The sequence below is a fragment of the Monodelphis domestica genome, chromosome 6, assembly GCF_027887165.1.
Source record: "Monodelphis domestica isolate mMonDom1 chromosome 6, mMonDom1.pri, whole genome shotgun sequence".
In the NCBI taxonomy this organism is placed as follows: domain Eukaryota; kingdom Metazoa; phylum Chordata; class Mammalia; order Didelphimorphia; family Didelphidae; genus Monodelphis; species Monodelphis domestica.
In genome coordinates, this window is record NC_077232.1 from 27530082 (window position 1) to 27554817 (window position 24736).

Consider the following 24736-nt stretch of genomic DNA (forward strand, 5'->3'; position numbering starts at 1 on the left):
CTCCCCCCTTCCCAGAGCCAACAAGCAATTCAGCTGGGTTTTACGTGTGTCATTGATCAAGACCCATTCCTATACCATTAATATTTGCAATAGATGATCTTTTAGAGTCTACATCCCCAATCCTATCCCCGTTGAACCATGCGATCAAGCTGATCTGTCCTTTGAGCACCCAGAATCACTTTTTTCCCCTTTTTCAGGCTATTTAGGCTTTTTTTTTTTTAAACCCTCACCTTCCGTCTTGGAGTCAATACTGAGTATTGGCTCCAAGGCAGAAGAGTGGTAAGGGCTAGGCCATGGGGGTCAAGTGACTTGCCCAGGGTCACACAGCTGGGAAGTATCTGAGGCCAGATTTGAACCTAGGATCTCCCATCTCTAGGGCTGGCTCTCAATCCACTGAGCTACCCAGCTGCCCCCTATTTAGGCTTTTCTTTTAATGTTTCTTTTTACATCACCTCCATTTCTTTATTTTTTTAACCCTTACCTTCCGTCTTGGAGTCAACACTAGGTATTGGCTCCAAGGCAGAAGAGTGGTCAGGGCTAGGCAATGGGGGTCAAGTGACTTGCCCAGGGTCACACAGCTGGGAAGTGTCTGAGGCCAGATTTGAACCTAGGATCTCCCATCTCTAGGGCTGGCTCTTAATCCACTGAGCTACCCAGCTGCCCCCTATTTAGGCTTTTCTTTTAATGTTTCTTTTTACATCACCTCCATTTCTTTATTTTTTTAACCCTTACCTTCTGTCTTGGAGTCAATATGGCTCCAAGGCAGAAGAGTGGTCAGGGCTGGGCCATGGGGGTCAAGTGACTTGCCCAGGGTCACCCAGCTGGGACGTGTCTGAGGCCAGATTGGAACGTAACCACCTCCATTTCTACCTTCCTCTCCACCCCACTACTCCCATCTCCCTTCATAAAGAAGCTTTTTTAAGAATCAGGCTTCCATTCCCGCCTTCCACAGCAAGTTACGCCAAGAAAGCAGAGGTCCTCCGCCAGCCGGCCCTGCACCGTCCATATGTGGCCCCACTGATTAGTGCAAGAGGACAAATTGTGAATGCTGTGGCTAAATCCACTTACCTTGGCAGGCCACCGTCCAGGGCTGTCCACAAAGAGGATGACGCCGAGGCTCATCGGGGGCTCCGTCTACAGAGCTGGTGTGGTCCCTGCGGGGTGCCTGTGAAGCGCCCTGAAGACGACCAGGCAGAGAACGTACCACATGTGGACGTCCTCAGAGGGAGCGGCCCGGACAGTGGCCACGGAGCCCAACCGGTAAAGGCACGCGCTTCAGTACTTCTGGGAGAACTCACGCAAGGTAAGTGCTGCTCAGTCCGGACCCTCACAGAACCTCTGAAGAACTTTAGTGCTGAGTGGGAGACGCGGGAGACCCTGGCACAGGACTCCAACATCAGAGAAGGTGGAATTGGAGCCGGACAAGGAGAAACGAGCTGTGAAATCCAGAGCCCCTTCCACCCTAATGTTCTAACGGGTCTCATCCGCTACAGCCTAAGAACACATTACCCCGACGCCGACAACCCGATGTCATTGGTCTTCCCGGGGCAGCTGGGTGGCTCAGTGGATGGAGAGCCAGGCCCAGAGACAGGAGGTCCTGGGTTCAAATCTGGCCTCAGACACTTCCCAGATGGGTGACCCTGGACAAGTCACTTGACCCCCACGGCCGAGCCCTGACCACTCTTCTGCCTTGGAGCCAAGACACAGTAATGACTCTAAGAGGGAAGGGAAGGGTTAAAAAAAAAAGAAAATGAAGGACCAACACACAAAATTATGTTTTGATGCCAGATCCCTGGATCCGGCTCGTACCCTACTAGGTCACCAGAGGGCTGCTGTGGGGATGTTGGCATAGAGTCTGCTTTCTGTGTTTTAGTCCCAGCTTTCTAATCCTGAAGAGCTCCATGGACTGCAAGGGGGAGGGGGTCATGCCTTATGTCTCTCCCCCAACAGTGCTCAAGACAGGCCCCAGAACACAGTTTAGAGGCTTGGTGGGCCCATCAGAGTGGCGCGTGTAACCTACCTTTTCAATCTTATTCCATTATTTCCTCTATTTCCGCAAAACTGACCCGCCCGGGGTCTCCCAAAGTTTGGGCTCTCACCCGACCAGCTGGGAAGCTCCAAGTGCCCCGAGGACCTCAGGCACTGGCTGTGTGACCTTGCGCAAGCACAAGTCGGATCGCTTCCTCTCAGTTTCTTCTTCTGCAAAATGGGTCTATTACTAGCACTTTCCCCCAGAGTCGTTGTGAGGATCAAATGAGATATTGTAAAATACTCAGCTATGTCCTCCTTGAATCCCTTTCCTCACACCTTCCTAAGACATCTCTAGATCTCGGCTTCCTTTCCGGTCCTGAAGAGTAGGAGCCCAAAGCCCCGGGTTCGAGTCTCACCTCGGACACAGACCCACTCAAGCATGTCTCTTAACCCCTGGACCTCCTCTGCAAAGAGCTCCCTTCCCAGAAGCCTCCAGTGCCCGGAGGGTGGGCACTCTCCTCACCGCGCCGCCACCTCTCTCGATCTGGGGTTTACTCCACCCCCTGCTGTCTTAAAGCCCCCCTCGGACCCAGCTGCCTTCTGACATGGACAGATTTAGGCCGGCCTCTGGCGCCCCAGAACAGCCAGACGAAAGCTCCTGGAGTCTAGCTTTCCAGAATTTCCCCGGGGGAAAGCCGGGTCCCCTCTCCTGTCCTCGGTGTGCTCGACCACGCAATGGGAGCACAGATAATCCAGCAAGGCCCGAGGACCGAGCTGGGGTTTTTTTTGTTTTTCTAAACCCTTACTTTCTGTCTTCGGGGCAAGAGTTAAGTGACTCGCCTAGGGTCACGCGGCTAGGAAGTGTCTGGGACCACATTTGAACCCAGGACCTCTGATTTCCCGAGGGTGGAGCTTTGGGAGCCGCCGCAGGACAGTAGAGGGCTGGCTGAGCTCAAGCTTTTCGACAGTTAAGCGCCAGAAAAACTCCCCCAGTCTAGTCACAGCGATTCGACTTCTCCTTCTCCCCTGGCTCCGCTCCACACCACACAAGCGCAGTGGCCTCCCCTAGCCGGAGAGGAGGGGAGTTCTGGAGCGAGGCCAGCATATGGGGCGTGGCCCGGCTTGGGAGCGGCCCCGCCCCCACCCCAGGCTTGCCCCCACCCCAGGCTTCCTCCTCCCCGCCCGCGAGGAGCTGCCGTTTCTTTCGGCTTTGCGTGCGCGTCTCCGCCGGCGCTCGCGGAAGGCGGGGAGAGGGCGTGCGTGCGCGCTTCGCGGGTCAGCGAAGCCGCCGGCCCCGGCACGTGATCCGGGACCCGGTCGGTCGGTGGCTCGGTCCGCCAGCCCGCCTGCTCGTCAGTCTGTCTGTCGTTCTGTCAGTCCGTCCTCGGGAGCCATCATGGCGGAGGCGGCCAGTCAGGTGCTCTTGGGCTCCGGCCTCACCATCCTCTCTCAGCCGCTCATGTACGTGAAGGTGCTCGTACAGGTAGGAACCGCCGCCGCCGGGCCTGCGTCCCTGCGGCCGGTCACCCGCTGCCGCTTGTCTCGTCCCTGCCTTGCGCACCGGAGGCCTCGTCCCGGGCCTGCCCGGAGGACGTGGCCGAGACTTCGGGCACCAACCGGGGTGGTGTATGTATGTAGTGGGGGGACAGCGGATTTCTGACTGCTCCCACGCCTTCCCCGTGGAGGCAGACCGGCCACGCCTGCAAAAGTGACGGCGGACCGCGGGACGCGGGGCCCTGCCCGGACCTCCTCCTCTGGGACTTGTGGGCTCTCCAAGCCTCCTAGCCCCTCCCCATGTAGCCGGACCGACGGCCCCAAGGCGGGGGAGGGGGGAAACCTTGCTAAAGTGGGAGCGGATCGCGAGACACGGGGCCCCGGCCGGGACCCCCTTCCTCCGGGGCCCCCTTTCCCTCCACCCTTCCCGGGCTCTGGAGTTTGACTAATCCCTAAGTGTCCCCTCTCGTCCCTCCTCTCGCCCTGGGACAGCTGGAGTCCTTCCGACTCTAGGCCAATGGACTTTATGACTTGTGCCCGAGCCCTTGGGCTCCTTCCGGCGAACCTTTTCCCTTCCAGTTCAAAAAAAAGAAAATGCCAAAAGAATGGAAACTTTTTATGGGCCTTGGCCCGGACTCTAAGCTAGCGGGTTTCTTGCCTTTCCTCGGGTTCCCTCTGACCCTAGAAAGTGTGCTTAGTGCCCTTTCACTTTCTCTGCCTCCCTTCGCTCCCTAAGGGCCAAAGTGACTTGGCATTGCGCGAGGAAACATGGGATATGATTCTAACTTGGTAAGTCAGGAATATACAGTCTTTGGGATGTCTTGATTCCTTACAACCCAAAAGAAAGAGCCCTTTCCCGGACTCCCCACCAAAGGAAGAAAGCTTCCTCTTTGCTGCACTTCCTATCTACAGCAATCTTCCCAGTTGTTGGAGGGGAAACTGGTAGAATTTCTTTGGGGCTGCATCAGGGAGGAGTTGTTTCTTTGGCTGCTACTATTTTGTAGCAGATTTTGGAACCAGATACCTAGTTGAGACACAAGGAGCTCATTCAGAAATGACAATAGGATGTTTGGAAAGGGTTGCTGAATCAAATTTCTGACGAAAACCTGGAGGCTCTGATGTGGGACCCCATGTGGTTCCTGACAGGAGGAGCAGCACATTTAACTATAGTTAAAAAAGGCTTTTAGCAAGTTTGGGTGTATTGATAAGTTATTGTAAAATTGTTTTCAGCCAGGGGATATTACATTAATGGACTTGGCAACATGCAGATCACCTCAATTGAAGTGGTAAATCCTTGCATTTTTTCTTCCCCAATTTTTCCTTTGCTGATATTGTCTAGCACTTATTACCAAGATTGAGATTGTATGGCATGACATGACACTGCTCTCTCTTGGTTCTCCTACCTGGGTATCTTTCTCAGGCTCCTTTGCGGATTCTTCTGTATTAAGTCTACCAAATGCATATACTCCAAGACTGTCCTGAGTGTTCTTGTCTCTTTCTGCACTCTCACTTGGTGAGTCCCTCAGCTCCTTTGGGTTCCAATGTCATCTTTATGTGGACAGACCCATATATCCAGCCCAAGTCCCTCTCCTGATTTGTAGGCCTTAGTTACCAACAACCTATTTAATAAGAGTTTCAAATCAGCTATCCCATAGCTCACCATATCTAAAACTGAATTCATTTTCTTTTCCCCAGTCCTACCCCCCCTCCTCCACCTTTTCTGAACTCCTCTTTCATTTCATTTTTATTTTTAAACCCTTAACTTCTGTCTTAGAATCAATACTGAGAATTGATTCCAAGACAGAAGAAAAGTAAGGACTAGGCAATTGGGGTTAAATGACTTGCCCAAGGTCACACGGCTAGGAAGTATCTGAGGTCACATCTGAACCCAGGACCTTCTATCTCTGAGTAACCTAGCTGCCTCTGAGCTCCCTTTTTATTGTCAAGGGTACCACCTTCATCTCTGTAGTCTCCTAAATTCACAACCCCTAATCTCTTCAACTCCTCACTCTTGTTCTTTCCTCATATTCAGTCAGGTCCCAAATCTTGTCATTTCTTTTTCCACAACATCTGATACTGCTTCCCTTCTCTCTTTTATCCCATGTACTGCCCTGGTTCTGGTCTTTATCACCTCTATCCTAATACTATTGCAGTAGCTTCTTAATTGGGCTCTTACCTCATGCTTTTCCAAACTCTAATGTACCCCCCATTCCTGTACCCACATACACTCACACTCATTAACTCCCGTGATAGTAATAAAGAAATGCAGGTTAAAGCTGATCTGAGATTCCACCTCACAAAAAAAGGAAAATAGCAATTGGAAAAGGAAATGGTTTTGGGAGAACAAACACATCAGGCCATTGTTGGTGGAGCTGTAGTTTGATAAAAGTCATTTTGGAAAGTAGTTTGGAACTGTGCCTCAAGAGTTATTAAACTGTATACAGTATATCCTTTGACCCACCAATACCACCACTAGGTCTGTACCTCAAAAAAATAAAAGAAAGTAAAATGTCCTAAATGTGCAAAAACTATAGCAACCCTTGTGGTAACAAAGAACTGGAAATCAAGGGAGTGCATGAATATAATGGAATGCTTTAAGAAATGAATAAAGAAGTGGTTTCAGAGAAAGCAAGGAGGACCTGTATGGACAGCTACAGAGTGAAATGAGCAGAACCTGGAGAACAGTTCCTACAGTAACATCAACATTGTAAAACAGTTTCAAAAGAGTTAGCTGCTAGTCAATGTAGTGATTAATTCACTCAATCAAGATTCTAGAAGATCAGTGACAAAGACCAGTGTTCATTTCCTGCCGGAGAGTTAACCAGGCCAAGGTGCAGAGTGAGGCACACATATTACTCCCATTGACAAACCGGGAAATCTAACCATAATGACTGGCTCTGCTGTTCTTCACACAAGACACTCCATTTTCTAGGCCTTTGTACTAGTTGTCCCCCATTTCCATAATGCTCTCCCCGTTTCTACCTCTCTTGTTATCTTTGTCAATTTGCTTAGTATGAGATGAAAGTTACTTTGATTTGCATTTCCAGTGTTCTTAGTAATTTGGAGCATTTTTTAAAAACCCTCACCTTCTGTATTAGAATCAATACTGGATATTGGTTTCAAGGCAGAAGAGCAGTAAGGGCTAGGCAATGGGGGTTAAGTGACTTGCCCAGGGTCACACAGCTAGGAAGTGTCTGAGGCCAGATTTTAGAACCCAGGACCTCCCATCTCTGGGACTGACAATCCACTGAGCCACCCAGCTGCCCCCAATTTGGAGCATTTTTTAAAAATATGGTCGCTTATTTTTTGCAGTTCTTATTTTGAGAATTGTTTATTTTTATCCTTAGGCCATTTATCCATTAGGGAATAGTATTCACTCTTTTTTAAAAATACCTGGCTGTACTTTTAGGGAGACAAAAATATTTAGCAATCATTATAGTAGAAAATGAGACCCATAGCCCAGTCTCGATTTCCCAAAGTAATATTCTTTTAGCCTTTTAAAAATGTAACAAATTATATTAATTAGGTGGCAGTTCACCTTTAAATGATTTCCTCCATTTCTAGTCACAATCTGGCCTTTGGGTTTTGTGGCAGTGGGACTGGTCTATTTTACTGTCTTGCTAATTGAGTTTGCATTCTGTCATTTCTCTAGTTGACTTAAAGTCATTTGTTGTTGTTTTTCTTTGGGGGCGTTTGGTTATTGTTCCAAATGTAAATGACACCAAGTTTTTTGTTTTTGTTTTTCCCTTTGGAGATTGTCACTTTTTCTGCAGTTGTGTGGGGATTTCTTGAAACAAAACTGTTTTACTGTTAGTCTAAAGTCTGTGCAACTATGGTTTTGCTTAGTATTATTCTTATTCTTAGCCTTTATTGGTTAGAAAAACAGGTATCTGATCTTTAGTTGTAAAGCAACATTTACACTTTTCTACTCTTCCTGCAAGGCCTTGATGACTTTTTTTTTTTAACACTTGAAGGTTGGATATGAGCCTCTTCCTCCAACTATGGGAAGAAATATTTTTGGTCGTCAAGTCTGTCAACTCCCTGGTCTCTTTTGTTATGGTAAGTTGGTTTTAGTCACTTTCAGATGGATGCCAGTAAAACTTTGTCAGGCATTTGTCGACCTAAAAGGGAGGAGAGGGTATAATTTAGAATTCCTGAAATAATCTTGAAGATTCTCTTATTTGGAATTTTTCTCTGCATAGCTAGTAATCCTTTCAGTTTGTGATCTTTAATATTTGACTTATTTTCTTAGCTCAACATATTATGACTATAGATGGAAAATGCGGACTCTTTAAAGGTCTAACTCCCAGACTGTGTTCTGGAGCCATTGGAACTGTGGTCCACAGTAAAGTTTTGCAGGTATGTGAATTCAAAAACAATCTTCTTATATATGTGTGGCAGTGTTTGTGGGTGTAAACAGCCTTTTCTTTCTTTTTCTTTTTCTTTCTTTCTTTCTTAAACCGTTACCTTCCATTTTAGAATCAATACTGCATATTGGTTCTAAGACAGAAGAGGGGTAAGGGCTAGGCAATGGGAGTCAAGTGACTTGCCCAGGGTCACTCAGCTAGGAAGTGTCTGAGGCCAGATTCAAACGGAGGACCTCCTGTCTCTAGGCCTAGTTCTCAATCCACTGAGCCACCCAGCTGCCCCCTAAACAGCCTCTTCTATATGACTTATGCTATTGATTTGGAGAAATTGTTATGTGTATACTTCCCAGAGTATACATATATATATATATATTTTTTTTTAACTGTGACTTTTTTTCTTGTTGATTTTGTACTCTCCTCTGTTTGACTTTTATATGAAATACCTATTCCCCCTTTCGTTTCTAATCCATTGGAGAATGGCTATCTTTCTTACATATTTATATTCCCTTTGTGTTTTGGCTATGAGAAATGAGATTGTAGGATCATTGATTAAAAGCTGGAAGGACCTGAGAGGAAACTGAGGCATAAACCACATTTAAGTTCATTACTCAGGATCACAGAGCTAGTAAATATCTAAGGTAAAATTTAAAACCAAGTCTTTCTATTTCCAAGATCATTGCTTTAACCAATATTCCACACAATATTTAATGCATAGATTCCCCCTCCCCCCATTTCACCTATAGCATCTTTGCTACATTGGTTTTGTTCTTGTAAGAATTTTTCAATTTCATTGAATTTCAAATAATGTATTTTATCTTTTATGATCGCCTCTAGCTCTTTTTAGGTTAAAATAAATGCTAGTTAAAGCCCTAAAAGGTTACTGATATCTCTTGTACCCTTTTCTACAGTGGGTTCTTTAGTAATCAGGCATTTTGAATTTATTGTGGTATGTATAGTAGTAAGAGGTTGGCCTAAGTTTAATTTCTGCAGAATTACTGTCCCAGTTTCCTAGGAGTTCTTGTTAAAAGGTGACTTCTTTCTTAAATAATTGAAGTTTTCAGGTTTATCAAACATATTCATTATTTCCCTCAAAATTCTACAGCTTTAAAACTTCAGTTCCTCCAAATGAGGAAGATGGTCTAAATTATCTTAATTGGGATGGCACGAAATCTATTCACTTGTTGCCATCTTTTTTATTATATTGATCTGGGACTCTGATGGCCAGGGACATCTAGCCCTTTAGGTATTCAAGTCATTATTTCTTTGGGGTGTGTTTTGTGATTGTATTTATATATGCCTCGATTAGATCAACTCCCAGATTTTTTGCATATTGTAGATTTTTAAATTTTTAGATATTTTTAATGGAACTTTTCTATCACTTGTTCTTGGACTTTGTTATATCAAAATGCTATTTACTTATATTTTGTATTCTGTTATTTTACTGAAGCTCTTGACTATAGTTTCTCTGCTAAAATTCTCTGAGGTTCTTGAAGCAAACCACTACATCAGTAGTGGATAGTTTTGTTTCCTCTTTGTGTTTGTAAGTTTAATTTTTTATCTAATTTCTATCACATTTCTAGAACTACAATGAGTAGTAGTGAGGAAAGGGTACAATTTTGCTTTATTGTTACATTTTTTAATTGGGAAATCTAATGTTTCCTCCTTGCAAGTAATGCTAGCTTTGATTTTATATTCTTTCTATAATGATAAAAAACAGCTTATATGCTTTGTAGGGATTTTAAGCATAAGTGTCAAAGGCACTTTTGTCAAAGGCTTTTTTTAATCTTTTGATGTAATTGTGTATTTTAAGTATTTCTGTTTTTAATATTACTAACCTAATCATTGATTATTTTCCTAATGTCAAACTATAATTTCACTCCTGATATGAATCTCAACTTTATTGTGAAATATGAGAAGTGCAGGGAAGTGGGTGGGGTTAAGGGGGTGGAGGTGATAGATATGTGTGTGTGGATACATGCTCTCAGCTATGGTCTTTTCTTAGATTTTGTTTAAAGATTAAAATGTAATTGGGAAATGTTTAACAAAACCAATAAACATATAATAAAAGATAGGTAATGCTAGTTTTTAGTTTTCTAATTCAACCTGTAGCCACAGGGATCCATATCTGCTTGAGTTTGACACCACTGCCTTAGAAGATGGCCTAGTTAAGTGTCAGTGTAGTCAGTGTCCAAAACAACGTTGACCTCGAAGAGGAAGAAAGCCTTTTGTAGCAAGTAATTTTCAGCCTTTATGAAAGTAATGATTTCTGTATTATGCTTGGACCACACACAAATTGAAATTAGGCCAGAGTGATATAAAAGAGACAAATAGTTTTACTAAAAAAGGAAAGTCCAGGAATAAAGTCATTTTTAGACAGACTGTTTAGAACGGAGTCTAAGGATGGAGCAAGTTTGATAAGAAGCCATAACTCCAGTTAATCTTGAAATTTTTCTTTAATCTACAACTTCTGTTATTTACCTTCTTTCAGTTCTTATTATATAGTAGAAAGAGGACTGACCTTGCAATTAGGAGAGATCCAGTATCGAGTCTTAGCTTTATCGCTGACTAGCTCTTAGCTATGGTTTATTTTTCAATAATAATACAATAGGGGGGAGCAACTGGGTAGCTCAGTGGATAGAGAGCCAGGCCTAGGTTAAAATGTGGCCTCAGACACTTCCTAGCTGTGAGACCCTGGACAAGTCACTTAACCCCCATTGCCTAGCCTTTGCTGCTCTTCTGCTTTGGAACCAATACACAGTATTGATTCGAAGACAGAAGATGAGGGTTTAAAAAATAATAATACAGCAGGACCTCAGTTCACATGGCCATTACATTCTAAGACTTCACATAAATGAAAATCACACATAATAATGAGTTTCATTATTTAAATGGCATTTCTTATACAAACATATCTAAGCACTTTAGGACATTTCTTAGGCTTATCAGAGCTCTTAGCATCAACAGTCTTGTACTTTAGGGCCATTATTAATAATTAAATGGTATTCATGAAATAGAGAAGCAGTGCTCTTGACTTGGATACAACTTGTTATAAGCAAGAACTATGGACAAAGACTGAGAGCTAATGTTTGAATGTAATGACCCACACTAATGCGCCTCAGAAGGAGAACATGGGTGATTGGACAAACTGTTGGGAAATGACACAGAGTTAGCATTTTTAGTTAAACTTTTTTATTTTACATATTTTTTAGCCTTTATTTTTCTCTAGTGATAATCATGTTTTCGTGTGATCACCTCATAAAAAACCCTACTTTAATAATAAATGATGAAAACTAGCATTTCTGTGGTTCTTTAAGATGCATGAAGTTCTTCCAACATTGTTTCATTTAATTCTCATGGCAGCCTGATGTGACGGGTGCTGTTCTTTTGCTTATTTATTTAGATAAGGAAACTGACAGGACAGCTTAAGTGATTTGCCCAGTGTCACCCAACTAGCTAATGTCTGAAACAGAATTTGAAAGGGCCTTTTCCTACTTCTAAGTCCATCCCCCTATCTAAGTACTAATCACTTACTATGCCCTAAACTTCATTTCCATTGTTAGCAAAATAAAAATGCTACTTGTCCTGCTTTTATTTGTGTCCTTGTGAGGAAGTTGCTTTGTAAATTTTGAAGTGCTAGGGAAATGGGAGGCACTGTTCTCTCTGTTAGAGCTGAGGATGTGACTTTCTAAAGAAATAAAGCCAATTTTCAAAGATGCTTTGATTATTTATTCTAGAGTTACATCCCACAAATCCTACCTCATCTTCTATTGATATTAGGTTCAACGGATCCCTCATTCTGTCATTTTAAAAGTTGTTCTTTTTTGTGTGATGTCCTTTTCCATCCTGATTTATATTTGTAAAATCTTATTGAGACGAAACTCTACTAATCCTATACTACCTTCTCTAGGAATATAGTTAAACAAATACTGGCTTTGGAATCAATACCAGAATTAGTGTGTTGGCTAGTGCTAACTATGTTACCTCGGATTAGTCATGTGGATTCTCTGGACCCTGGCTTCAGCATATTTAAATGGGGGATGATCATACATTACCTACCTTGTAGGGCTGTTTGAAAGATCAAAGGACATAATTATATTGTGTTTTGTGAAGCTCTAAGTTCTGTGTGCAGATGTTTTTTTGTTTGTTTTAACTTTGACATTGTAGCAGTTTAAATAGTTTTATAATTTCAGCTGATCAGACTTTGGAAAATTGTTGGTCTTTTCTAGACTATAGCCTTGCTCTTTGTTATCAATCCCAGCTTTTCCAGGAGAATAATTGAGTTTTGTACAGTGATTTCACCAGCTTTTGCATATGTATCTGGCCTATCCTTTAGTGCTGTTTCTGCCCCAAACCCATATGCTAGATTTGGCAGTATGGTCAGTGAGTCTGAGAGAGCTTGTTCTCAACTACTTGGTTGATAATAGCCATTGATTAAATGACAGAGGAAGATCTGTGGCCAGGAGAGTACATAGGACACTTTAGATAGACCAGCCACCACCAGGACAGTTGTGTTTTGTGTCTTTTCTCCCAGGATTCTACAATAACCTGAATCCTCTTTTTTTTCCCCCTTTTCCACCATAGCGGTACCAAGATTGTGACAATGCTGAGGTATGTTGGAGATGATTTTTATGCATGAACTCTGTGCTTGGAAATTATTCCTGCTACTTGACCCTTCCCTTCAGGTGAAGGTACCATAATTTTACCTTTAAGTACTTAGTGAACTGCTGGCCTATGGAGTAGATACATCAGTCTAAATTAGCCTTGAAGCCTTCAGAAGCCTGACTCTTTTATTCTCTTCACAGGAGTTAAAACAAGGACTTGCAACTCCTCCTCAGAAAGATGTCCCATCCACCTTTGACAGGGTTATCAAGGAGGTAGGAGATTAACCCTAGATAATAAAAAGAATTTACCTCAGTTGAACTCAAGATGCTACAATATGTATGGAGTCAAAAAACCTTTAGACATACGTGATCAACATCTGATTCAAGACCTTAAGCTTCCCTTTTCCTCTTCCTTTGACTTTGAGGAGAAAATTATTTTCGTTCTTTTCTTTGGTTTCCCGGAACCTAGAAGAGGCGTAGGTCCAGGAGGCCTCCTTGATGAATGATTGTTTGTAATTGTAATATCATTCAGTAATTTCTTCTTATTTTTTAAATTAAATCATTAACTTGATTTTAACTTTAAAATGCTACTTAATTATAAAGAACCAAGAGAAGTGCTTCTTGCTTTAGGAAAAAAAGATGCATTCAACCAAAATTAGCTGAAAATAGATTCCTTTATCTAAAATAATTAGAATTATACTGCTACCAAAAGAGTCCCAAGAAAATTGAAAAACTTCAAGAAAAGATTAAAGATAATATGAGGCCCGACTTAGCTCCAGGAATGCTTTTGTAACAGTTGTCAAGCTGGAGATCTCCCCTTTGCTATTGTCCATTCTCTATCCCTTTGTCCACTAAAGAAATTTCTATTTTGCCTAGCTATATTCCCCAAACAACTTCTCCTTTTGTTTGGTAATTAGATATTGTTTGAGAGTTAGATTTTAGTATACAATGTATAAAGTTTAAGATTTTGGAGTTTACAAAACAAATGATTGACCTATTTTTATATACTTTGTTTATAAATTTTCATTTAAAAAATGAGTTCCATTGCTGTTAAAATTTTGTTTTTCACCTAATTTTGGATCATTTTGTATTACACAATCTTATTCTGATAAATTCATGCTTATATTTGAGTGGTCCCCAAAATTCTTCCTTCTAGGTAGTATTGACTCACACGGTGACTATCTTCTTAGAACAGTATATCTGTGTAAATGCAGTATCTTTCATATCTGAGATTTTTTTACCTAGGAATTATAATTTATTCTTCTTTTCTACCACCACATAGTGCCCTAGATTAGAAAAATGACAGCTAAATTGGGAAACTTCCATTTCCTAACTTTTGTAGGATTGTAGGTAGTCCTATTAAAGGTTATTCCATCTCTCATTGGAGAGAGGCTAATGAAATCATGCCTTCCAGATCTAGTTATCTAGATTGATTGAAAGTCCCTCAGAATGAGAGCATGACTTATGCTCTGAATTCAGGACTTAGTTTTTCTTCCAGCTCTGTGACTACCTGCTGGTGATCCTCCCTGTTTTTTGCTTTTGTTTTTCTCATCTATAAAATTGAGAAAATAACGGGAACCGGCCTCGCAGAGATATTTTGAGGAATAACTAAAAAAGAACATTGAAATCCATGAGTGAAAGGTACGCTAGAATGAAGTATTCTATTGTATCCTCTCCACGCTACTGTTCCTGACTCCAGGGCTGAAGCCTTGTTTCACCTCACTCCCTTTTCATATAGTACAGTATTCACCCACATTTGATCTCATATAATTTTTGACTGTCAACATTCAGGTTTCAGAAATATGTGTTAATTGTTTCTAGACTACTCGCGAGATGATGGCTCGTTCTGCTGCTACCCTTGTCACACATCCCTTCCATGGTAAGTTTCTTGTCATGAAAAAATAAGCAGAATCTGCCAATGTGGGAAATAGCATACAGGCCATTAGTATTCCTGTTAGAATTTGACTTGTTCTCTTGGCTTCTCAGGAGGGTTACTGTGGGACCTCATAGAGGACTTTATTAGTAGTTTTACTTCGGGGGTGGGGGGGTGTTTGTAAAGATAATTTATCAATTATATGTAGTAACAAATTTCCGCACGTTTATAGGATCCAAATTGTCTTCTTCACGTCCCCTTTCTGGAACTGGCAAGCAATTTAATTTGTATTATACATGTATTATCATGCAAAACTGTGCAGTTTGTGGTTTTCTTTTCACTCCCAAGTTATCCAGCTAGCTGAGTGTCTCTAGGCAGAAGCAGCTTGTTTTCAGGGCTAGCTGTTTTCAAGACTCAATTAGTACAGCTACCAATGCTTTTCATCTCTCTGTCCTGCAGTGATTACCCTGAGGTCTATGGTACAATTCATTGGCAGAGAGACCAAATACTGGTAAGTGCCTGCTGCCACATATTCATAAGGTGAGGTAAAAAAATAGTTTGACTGTTAGAAACTTTACATAAACTAGATAGACTACAAGCTCCTCAAGGGCAGAGACTATCTTTTGCCTTTTTTAAAACATCCCTCGCATGTAGCATAGTACCTGGCATATAATAAATATTGATTAGGTGATTGATTAAACATACCATTGGGAAGTAATCTTGCCTTTATTGCTCTCTTCACACCTACAGACAGCCCTGTTTTCTGTGATTGGGCATGACAAAATAGCAGGATTTCTTAAGGAAATAATTTAAGAGGGTAGGGAACAAGAAAATGTTTGACAGAGGACCTTCAGGCTCATCACCTTAAGTTATCTGTGTACTTTTCTTTGTGTCTCCAACATAACAAAGCATTTTACTTTTTCTCTTTACTGATTCAGTGGACTGTGTGACTCCATAATAACCATTTACCGGGAGGAGGGCATCCTAGGATTCTTTGCGTAAGTTGATGTTGAAGTCATTTTACTTAAGGAATTTAGTGTGAGCAGAGAAACTTCAGAAGGTACTGTTAGAAAATAAAGATCTCTTACTCTAATGGTGGAATGTATTCTTTTTTTTTTTAATTGAAGAGACTCCAAATAAGATGAGGGTTGTATTTAAAACTATGAAAATCTTAAGCATGCTAAATTAATTATTTATTAATGATAAATTATTTCATTTTTACTTTCAAAGTTGTCCTACTCACTCATTTCCTTCTAAATATCCTTCTGTACATTTTAATGCTTCTGTCACCTCTCCTTTCATTTCTTTTCTGTGGTTTTTTTTTTAACCCTTATCTTCTATCTTAGAATCAATACTAAAGTATTGGTTCCAAGACAGAAGAACAGTAAGGACTAGATAATAGGGGTTAAATGACTTGCCCAGGGTCATACAGCTAGGAAGTGTCTGAACTCAGTTTTGAACCCAAGACTTCCTCCTGTCTCCAGGCCTGGCTCTCTAACAACTAAGCTACCTCGGTATCCCTTTTAGCTATGTTTTTGACATTGCTATTGCTAGTCCCATTTCCCCCATTTCAAACCCCCCCTCCCCAAAATAATGTAGCATCCCAGGTATAGTCTTATGTTGAAAGTATTATTGATGTAGTGATATTGTAACCTAAGTACTCATATACTAGACTTATGGTCGTGTTACTTATTGATCATTGTATTTCCAGATCTTTAGTCCAAAGGTCAAAAGAATTCGTGGGCAGGGCATTAGCTGCCACAGGGTACTAGCTACCTCATTGTTAGACCACATTCCATACCAAGTCACATGTTTGATTAACCTCCTCCTCTATGATTACGTGATTGTCAATTGAGTGCCAGTGTTAAAACCAATGCCATGTCACATGTTCATTAGTTACCTCCCACTATTCTTCAGTAGAAGTTTGGGAACATTGCAGCACCCTCTCTCAATACCACCAGAGGAGCATGCACAATGGAGCAGCTTTATACCTTTGTCGCTCTCTCTCACTCTCTCTTTTTAATAAGGAGTCACTTAACCCCATTGCCTATCCCTTACCACTCTTCTGCCTTAGAACCAATACCCAGTATTGATTCTAAGATGGAAATGAAGTGTTTAAAAAAATGTACTTGAATTATTTGGTTTCTCTGGATCTAATTTTGAAAAATTCAAAATATTATCTAAGGTGTGACTAGACAGAGTTGACTTCTGCATTACTTGGTCTTTATTCTAAACTCTACCTGTTTTTTGTTTTGTTTTTTATGGCAGGGGCCTTATTCCTCGCCTTCTGGGGGACATCATTTCCTTGTGGCTTTGTAATTCATTGGCCTACCTCGTCAATACCTATGCACTGGAGAGTGGGGTAGGTTGTGAGTGACTTGCATAGACTGTGACTTGACCCAGGTTTTAGGTATCGATAATGGCTAATTTAATGAAAGACAAATACGATGATAACTTGACTGCCCTGAGGTCCCTAGCATATGGACTAAAGGATGGACTGCCATGAGCTAATGGAATTTATACTATTGACCTTAGTAAGATCTTTTAGATTCCCGAGAATTTACTAAGATAAAGAATTGGTTTAGGATTGTGCAGGTAATAATTAGAATTTATAGACTTCTCTTAAGCTTTGCAAAATATTTTACAAATATTATTTAATTTTAGCTTCACAGTGATCTTGAGAGATAAGGGCTCTTGTTATTCCCATTTTACATATGAGAAAATGGGTAGACAGAGGTTAAGTGATTTGCCCAAGGTCATGGAGCTTAGCTAGAAGGTGTACTGACTCTAGATCCAACACTGTGCCACCTTAGAAATCAAAAGAAACATTTATATAAAAAATCAACAGGTATGTGGAGGAGGCATAGGGTCTGGGGTGGAGATGAGGGTGAGGAAGGAATAGTAGTGGGGTTTTAAGATACCAATTCTTATCTCCATGTACCCAAACCACTTGTAGACTGAGTTTCCCTCCAATATTAAGGCAAAATGCAGCAGTTTAAACATCTATATTGGACTTCTGGTGCATTTTGAAGAGATCTGGAAGAATCTCTCACTGCCTTGGGTTCTTTTCAAACCCCTCTACATGAGAGAGGAGAGTTTCTTAACCTTTTGGTGGTGTACTCTTTTGGCAGAAGTGAAACTCATGAACCCCTTTTCAGAATGTAAATGCAAAAAATAAAATCCCTAGGTTTACCAAGGAAATCAATTACATTAAAATACAGTTATTAAAATGTTAAAAGTTCCCTGGTTCTTAGCTCCACCAAAATCTTCCCATCTACCCCATTCCTGGTCTGCATGAAGGAGTTTGGAGAGCTAGCATCACCTGTACATATTCTCCTTTTGGTGGAGTTTACAGAGCATATAGGTGAAGAGCCCTTCTATAGCATAATGTAGTTACCCCGTTGTTCTCATTGGGTTGTTTTAGGCCTGTCTAATTCTTTGGGTTTTCTTGGCAAAGATACTGGAGTGGTTTGCCATTTCCTTCTGCTCATTTTACAGATGAAGAAACAGGCAAGCAGGTTTAAGTGACCTTCCCAGGGTCACACAGATAGTAAGTGTCTGAAGCCAGATTTGAACATAGGAAAATGAGGATCTTTTATTCGACCCACATAAGGGTTAAATTTAATGATTGGATAATTTTATGAAATTATGTGGTCGCCAATTTTTATTATATCTTGAGTCAGAAATTTATTTACAAAATGGAGAGGAAACAATGGAGAAATGAGAAGAAGTTAGAGAGGTTATCCTATCAACTTACATGTTTACTCCTGGTCTGCTTAATCCATTCAGAGATTAATTAGCCCTCAACCAGGAAGACTGGTAGTGAATAACCACAGAAACCAGGAAATCAGCCTTTCACTCACCCAATGAAGTAGTCCAGGAGTCAGAGTCTAAGTTGAAGCCAAGCTCCAAGCCCACAATCCAAGCCGTAGTCTTCAGCAAAGCTCCCTCAAAGACTCTCCCCAGTCAGAAGATTATCCCCAGAATACAATCTCTTCAGACTATCTTCTCTAAAACAATCTACTGTGATGGAGTTCAGGGCTTGCTTTTATGGTGACTTCTTGTCCCTGCCCCTCTTTACAGGGGCCAATCAAAGTTTCCAAATTGTCTATGGGAAGACTTCTCACCTTTTGAAGGTTCTCATCAAAAAGATTCACAACTAAGGGTGTGAATTTTCTAAGTACCTTGCTAGCTTCTCACCTAGTACTAAGTAGGGTGTTGGGGTTTTTTTTGTTGATTCAATTTAAAAGTACACAAAGGAGAGTTAATCCTGTCTTCGGTCTAGTGAGGTACTAGGTAGGGGTACTTAAGTTAGTGTTAACTCAAGATAGACAATAGGTAAAGAATTCTCTTTCACACCTAACACTGTTCTACTTGCTACCCAGTTACCCCATACCATGAAGAAAAACAGAGTGCCCTATGGGCCATGAGTAAACATCAGTCAAAGAAAATCCATGATCAGACATGGATTGGATTTGTAAATCACTTGAGGAAAAGGGCCATGTGGATGTATCTCCCTCCAAGAGGCACATATCTTAAGCTGAATACTATAATTAAAGACATTCTATTTCTAGTCAATAGGAAAGGGACAAAGCAAATATCTCCTATGTGCCAGTCACTGTGAACCTTACAAACATCTCATTTGATCCTCACAAGTGTTATTATTATCTCCATTTTACAATTGGAAAAAACTGAGGCAAGAGAGCAATTAAGTGATTTGCCCAGGGTCACATAGCTGTTAGGCTAGACTTGAACTTTGGTCTTTCTGAATCCAGACTCCTAGTTACCTCTCAGTAAAGGTTAACCAGTATTTAGAAAAAATACATCCTCATTCTTCTGCAAATCACTTTGACTTGATGTGAATTTGTCTGTTCCACATATCTGAATAGTCATATTTGGCAAGTTTTTGCTAATATTTTTATGGGCTATGGGATATATTGATGTCTCAACTGTTAACACTAGTGGAATTTTCTCATTTGTTCTAAAGGCTTTCCCCTTCTTTAGGTTTCCACCATGAATGAAATGAAGAGTTATTCCCAGGCTGTCACTGGAGTAAGTTCATTCATCTTCCTCTCATCAGCTTAGAAATGGACTTTTGTTTTTATCATCCAACCTGTATTGAGAGTATTTGCAGAAGTTATTTGTCACTTATCTATTAGAACATTTCCTTCCAAGTTCATTGATATTTTGTAGGTGAATAGTGGCCCCTAGATCTCTTAGATCCACACCATTTCTAAGAAACAAGCTTATCTGCCTCTTTTAGCCCAGTGCTGGAACTCTGTGAGTGGCCCCTGGCCCGAGGGAGCACACTTCCTGGAATTTTAGTGCTGAAGAACTTCCATGATTCTTTGCTGTCAGCCAGCACCTTCTGACCTAGAAAAAGTGACTATATTCATGTGTTTGGCTGAGAGGCTCTGAAATTTAGCTCTCATTATGTTTTGTTGCTTTTACCCAGTGTAGAACAAAGCATTTCTCTCCAGATAAAACTGTTGATCCCACAACAAAAAGATCATTCTGTGAGGAAATACAGAATTCTGTCCAAGTACTAGCCATCAGCTATTTGCTGATGACCAGAATTTGAAAGCTATATAAAAGTTCCATCCCCGTATTCAGTCCCAGGTATTTTTTCTTGTTTACTCCAAATGCAAACAATATTCCCCTAGCATAGATTGATTAGGGTGGAGAGATAAAGATAGAGGCAGAATAGATAGTGAGAAATGAAAAGTTGTTCATCAAACTTTGTCATTTCCCTCCTCTTTGGTGTTCTAGTTCTTTGCCAGTATGCTGACCTATCCCTTTGTACTTATCTCCAACCTGATGGCTGTTAACAACTGTGGGTAAGTGACCAGTATTTTTTTTTTCTTGGTTGTCAGTTCTCTCTATTCTCTGAGGTAGACCTAATGGCAGTTTTGGAAAGAACGATTTTTTTCCTTCCAAAACATATCTTTCCTTTGCAATTGAAGCCCATTGTGAATTCGGTACCTTTTTGGTATTTATACAGTTATTAGGTGGTTGTTGTATGTGTCTCAACTTTTAAAAAATTAACTATAATATGTTAGCTGCTGTATGATATGAAACAAATTATATGGTGCCCTCATGGAATTCTAAAGACGGCAAGATAACTGCTGAATTCTTCTATTTCTTTAGTAACCCACGTATATAAAATATGGCTATATCCCTTCTGGTTGAGAAGAAAGGAGGGAGAAAGGGAGAGAAGAAATTATAAACCACTTTCTAAGTGTCAAGCACTCAGCCAAGGACTTAATGTAAATCAAGGACAAATAGGATGTAAATCAAGGACAAATAAGAAAGGAAGCCCACTCCTTTTCTCAAGAGAGCTCCCATTCCATGGAGGGAGACAACACATATGGACAGTTTGAGCTTCAGGTTTCAAGTCAGTTGGAAAGCGCTGGAGGTCTTCTAGGTACAATGGCAAAGTAGCTGCCAATGCCCCTTTAATGTAATATGTATGGATAAAATCTAACGAGTTTTCGTAACAAGGTTTGACTGGGCCAAAAACTGATAGCCAGAACCTTTCTGGGTCCTCAGGTGTGGCTAGAGTCCCTCAGGAGCAGTGGCCACGCTGCATCTGCAAAGGGGCTGCTTCCCAGGATGCTAGTCACAAGATGATTCCCAGGCACAATTGCTCAAGACTATTGGGTTTTCTCTATCAAGATTGAAGGGAAGATGGGGCCAGTTTAACTTGCCCAGCACATACTGTATCCTGTCTCTCCCTCAGTGTGCCTGGCTGCTTCAGCTTGACTGACTTCTCAGTGCTCTTGCCACCATCTCCACAGGAGCTCCTCCTCTGGATGATGGCTGTGAGGGCTGGGTGGTGAGAAGGGCTGGTGACTTGTTCTGGGTGTCAGGTTGGAACCTCAGTCAGGGAGGATTTGGTGGAAAGACTGGGTTTGGAAGGAGGGCATTTGGCACGTTGATTTCATCGCCTTTTCTCATCCTTCCCTTTCATTGTATCACTTCACTTTAGGTGGATAGTCCTTCCGCCCGAGTAGATTACAACCTTTATACCTTTGTTCCCATGACAGGTTCATCTTCGTTTGGCCAACCAGCCTCTGGGTCTCTCCTTTCTGGTCCTAGAGCTGACAGCGGGCAAACTTTCCATCAGTGGGCCTGGGCTCATCTGACTTTCTTATTACACTCTGGTGTGACGCTGTCAGTGGAGGGCTTTATTAGAAAAAGATATTGGTTGTAAATGAAGGCCAAAATACAGATTTCCAACTTTTACCTGCTATAAGACCCTCCAGGATGCATATTTCTGACTTAGTAGTAATTTGTGTTTGTTAATTCTGCATTCTATCCCTGTATGGTGCCTGCTGCAGAGAGATCTTGGTTGACATGCCATTCATCAACCAAGATGCAAGCTGAGCGATGGTGGTCCTGATGTTCTAGACACTTGGGCCAGAGCTTTGCCATCATAGCATGCTTTCTGTCTGCCCTTCTTGTGATTCAAAGACAGCCCAGAGTAGATGTGAACAGGCATTGTGAACATTCTCTATTGATACAGCCAAGGCAGAAGTGGATGGAGCATGTGAGAATCTGCAGTCCAGCCAGCCAGCTTTCTTCTCCAGTCATTATCAAACGTACATGTTTCCAGAGAGCATTGGGCAAGGTCTGCTGGGCAGGTTCCCAAGGGCTGAAATTTCCCCTTCTCTGCTTCCATTGGACAGTGTTGTGTTTCTAGAAGGGGTGTGGGTAGTGCTTAGAAACTCAGGAATGATCCAAATGTCTGCTGGCTTGTGGGTTCAGTTTTGAAAAACTCGATCCCAACTGTCCCATTTCAGTGAAGGTTCTTTCCTCTCAACAGATATTTCTTCCCTTTGTGACCAGGTGCAGGCCCCCAGAGACGTGGGGAGATAACTGAGCTTCTCTCTGTTTCAGGCTTGTTGGTGGATGCCCTCCTTATGCGCCAATTTACTCTTCCTGGTTAGACTGCTGGTGCGCGCTACAAAAAGAGGTATTGCTACTCCTGCAGTTTTGTGAACCAGTATTTTCCTCCTCCTCCTTATCCACCCCATCCCCCCTCACACCAGTTCAACCTCAGCACCAATTGGTCATTTGTTTAACTTCAGTGATGTTTGACCCAACATCCTGTCAGAAAGAGAGGAGATCAGATATGGAAACCAGCAATGGGAGATAGGAGATGCTTTTTCAAAGCACATTTAAATTGTAAGAGATTCAGTTGATTGGTTGCCCAGGTTATTGAAAGGGTCTTGGTTACTAAGCACTTGTCTCCTTCCCCTCTGAATCAAATCCTGAGATTTCCATCCATCCATCCCCCCCCCCCCCCCCTTCTTCCACAGTTATTATAGGCTAAGTTTTATCCAACTGGGCATGTGAGGAATTTCAGGCACTGGAAGTTAGATTAATTTGCTGCAGCAAATTGGTATCAGAGCTAAAGTTTCGCACTCTGGTAATTGATACTATGAGTGCCTGGTTGCATTGTCTGAGCAGAATCTAGTGTGAAGAATAACAGATGACACACCACAGTTGATATTCATTGGGATGACATGGGAGCAATGATTCTTTGGTCTCTGGGCTGGCTGTAACAGGTTCCACCTTTAGGTTTCATGCCTGTTAGAAAGCAAGGAATTGGGACAGGTAGGTGATTCAGTAGACAGAGCCACTAGACCTGGAGATGGGAAGTACTGGGTTCAAATATGGTTTCAGGCACTTACTTGCTGTCTTGTTCCTGGGCAAGTCATTTAACCCTATTTGCCTACCCCTTGCCACTCTTCTGCCTTGGAACAGATAATTAGAATCAGTTCTAAGATGGAAGGTAAGGATTTTAAAGTAACAACAACAACAAGGAATTATCACCCCACAACTGGTTGTTTTTTTAATGATTATAAAAAGTCAGGAAGAAAGAAGATAAAACTCTTTGTTGCATTATTTTGTGGCAGTTGTAATACATGTGAGAGGCCTTGATTCCCAAAGCACACAATTAGTCTGTAAAAAATGAGATAAGCAAGATCTATGGCCTGCTAGGATTGCCATATCCCAAGACATGAGCCCAGTGATCTTCTCTGAGAATAAAAGGCTACAGTGTGTTACTTGAAATGGCCTTCAGGGTAATTCTTTACTGCTGCTGCAGGTCCACATACCCCCTCCCTGCATAAGGCAAATGAGTTTTCTAAAATCTTCACTACAGTCACTGTTGTCCCCAGTTTAGGTAGAGATTTTTATTGTAGTTGCATCCTCTTCCTTTTACACTACCAGCCCCTGCCCTACCCCTAGTCCCTCACTTCCCCACTGTGGCTGGTTGCCTTATGCCTCCTCAGAATGAACTATGAAACTGAGCCATTGGCTCTGCCTTGAGGGCAGTTCCAGAAGAAGATGCAGTGCCCAGCCTGTAAGGAGGGGGAGCCCATGGAGGGCCTCTAGTTGTCTTACACAGAGTAAAATTGTGCTGTGTATAAGTCAGACATGCACTGACCACTGTGTAAAGGCTGGGAAAACATCTTCTTGCCATCCATTGGGACACGGTGGCATTTCATTGACCTTTGATGGGTTACCAAAAGTCAGAGAGTTTAACTTTCTGTTCTGCTGCCCTAACCATTTCACTGCATTTCCAATAGATCTGTTATATCTTCTCTCATTTTGCCAACTGGATTAACTGGATGTCATGCCCTTCACTGTAAATTTTGTTTATCTCTTATTTTTTCCAGGGAAACCTGAGCCGTGGAAATAGCTTGTTTTTCCGGAAGGTACCCTTTGGGAAGACTTACTGTTGTGACCTGAGGATGTTAATTTGAAGATGTGGGGCAGGGGCAATGACATTTCTGTAGTCCCAGATGCACAGAATTATGGGAGAGAATGTTGATTTCTATACAGTGTGGTGCGCTTTTTTTTAATAATCATTTAATCTTGGGAAAATGGAGGTATTTGGTGTCTGCCTTTTTTGTTCATTTCCCAATGCAAACTGCTTTACTGCTGAGATTCCCCAGTGATTCTTTCTCCTGAAATGGGCAGTTTTGCTTTGGGTGTAGAGACGATTTACATCAAGCAAAATTGCACTTTTCTAGAGGAATGGGCAGGTTATTATGGAGTTTAAGCCTCAGTTATAGGCTTTTTAAGAATGAAGAATCAAAAAAAAATTAAAAAAAATTTTAAAGAATGAAGAATCATTCAGTTCCAAATAGGAATAGAAACATCTTGTGAAACTTCAGAAAAGTTAATAAAGCAACTTTCTAGGAGATGAATGATTACTCTTTTGTAGACTCGGTATAGAGAAGATGATAGCTTGCCACGGAGCCTACTTTCCAATATGTGACTGAATAAGTTTCTCTGGCTCTATCCCTCTTTAATGAAAATGTAAGTGAGTTGTGAGAGGGACATGTTAACAATAGTAAAGATATATTTTTAAATTCCTTTAGCAAGAATGAAGTGCAAAAAAGCTGACTTTGAAATGA

General features: G+C 41.7%; 1 protein-coding gene across 3 annotated transcripts; it reads left to right on the top strand.

Moving 5' to 3' along the window:
• Nucleotides 1-3156: 3156 nt before the first annotated feature.
• MTCH2 (mitochondrial carrier 2) lies at nucleotides 3157-24204 on the top strand. Of its 3 annotated transcripts, XM_001364407.5 has the most exons (13): nucleotides 3157-3454; nucleotides 7440-7524; nucleotides 7718-7824; nucleotides 12414-12440; nucleotides 12635-12706; nucleotides 14255-14312; nucleotides 14766-14817; nucleotides 15245-15304; nucleotides 16575-16668; nucleotides 19311-19358; nucleotides 20076-20143; nucleotides 22206-22281; nucleotides 23993-24204. In XM_001364407.5, exons 1-13 carry the CDS (start codon nucleotides 3368-3370, stop codon nucleotides 24077-24079), a joined length of 921 nt encoding a protein of 306 aa, XP_001364444.3. In that variant the 5' UTR covers nucleotides 3157-3367; the 3' UTR covers nucleotides 24080-24204. The 3 variants fall into 3 exon arrangements, with proteins under 3 accessions (XP_001364444.3, XP_007497502.2, XP_056657740.1); XM_007497440.3 differs by lacking the exon at nucleotides 12414-12440 and having other exon boundaries at nucleotides 3193-3454; XM_056801762.1 differs by lacking the exons at nucleotides 3157-3454; nucleotides 7440-7524; nucleotides 7718-7824; nucleotides 12414-12440; nucleotides 12635-12706 and adding an exon at nucleotides 13920-14074.
• The last annotated feature ends 532 nt before the right edge of the window (nucleotides 24205-24736 follow it).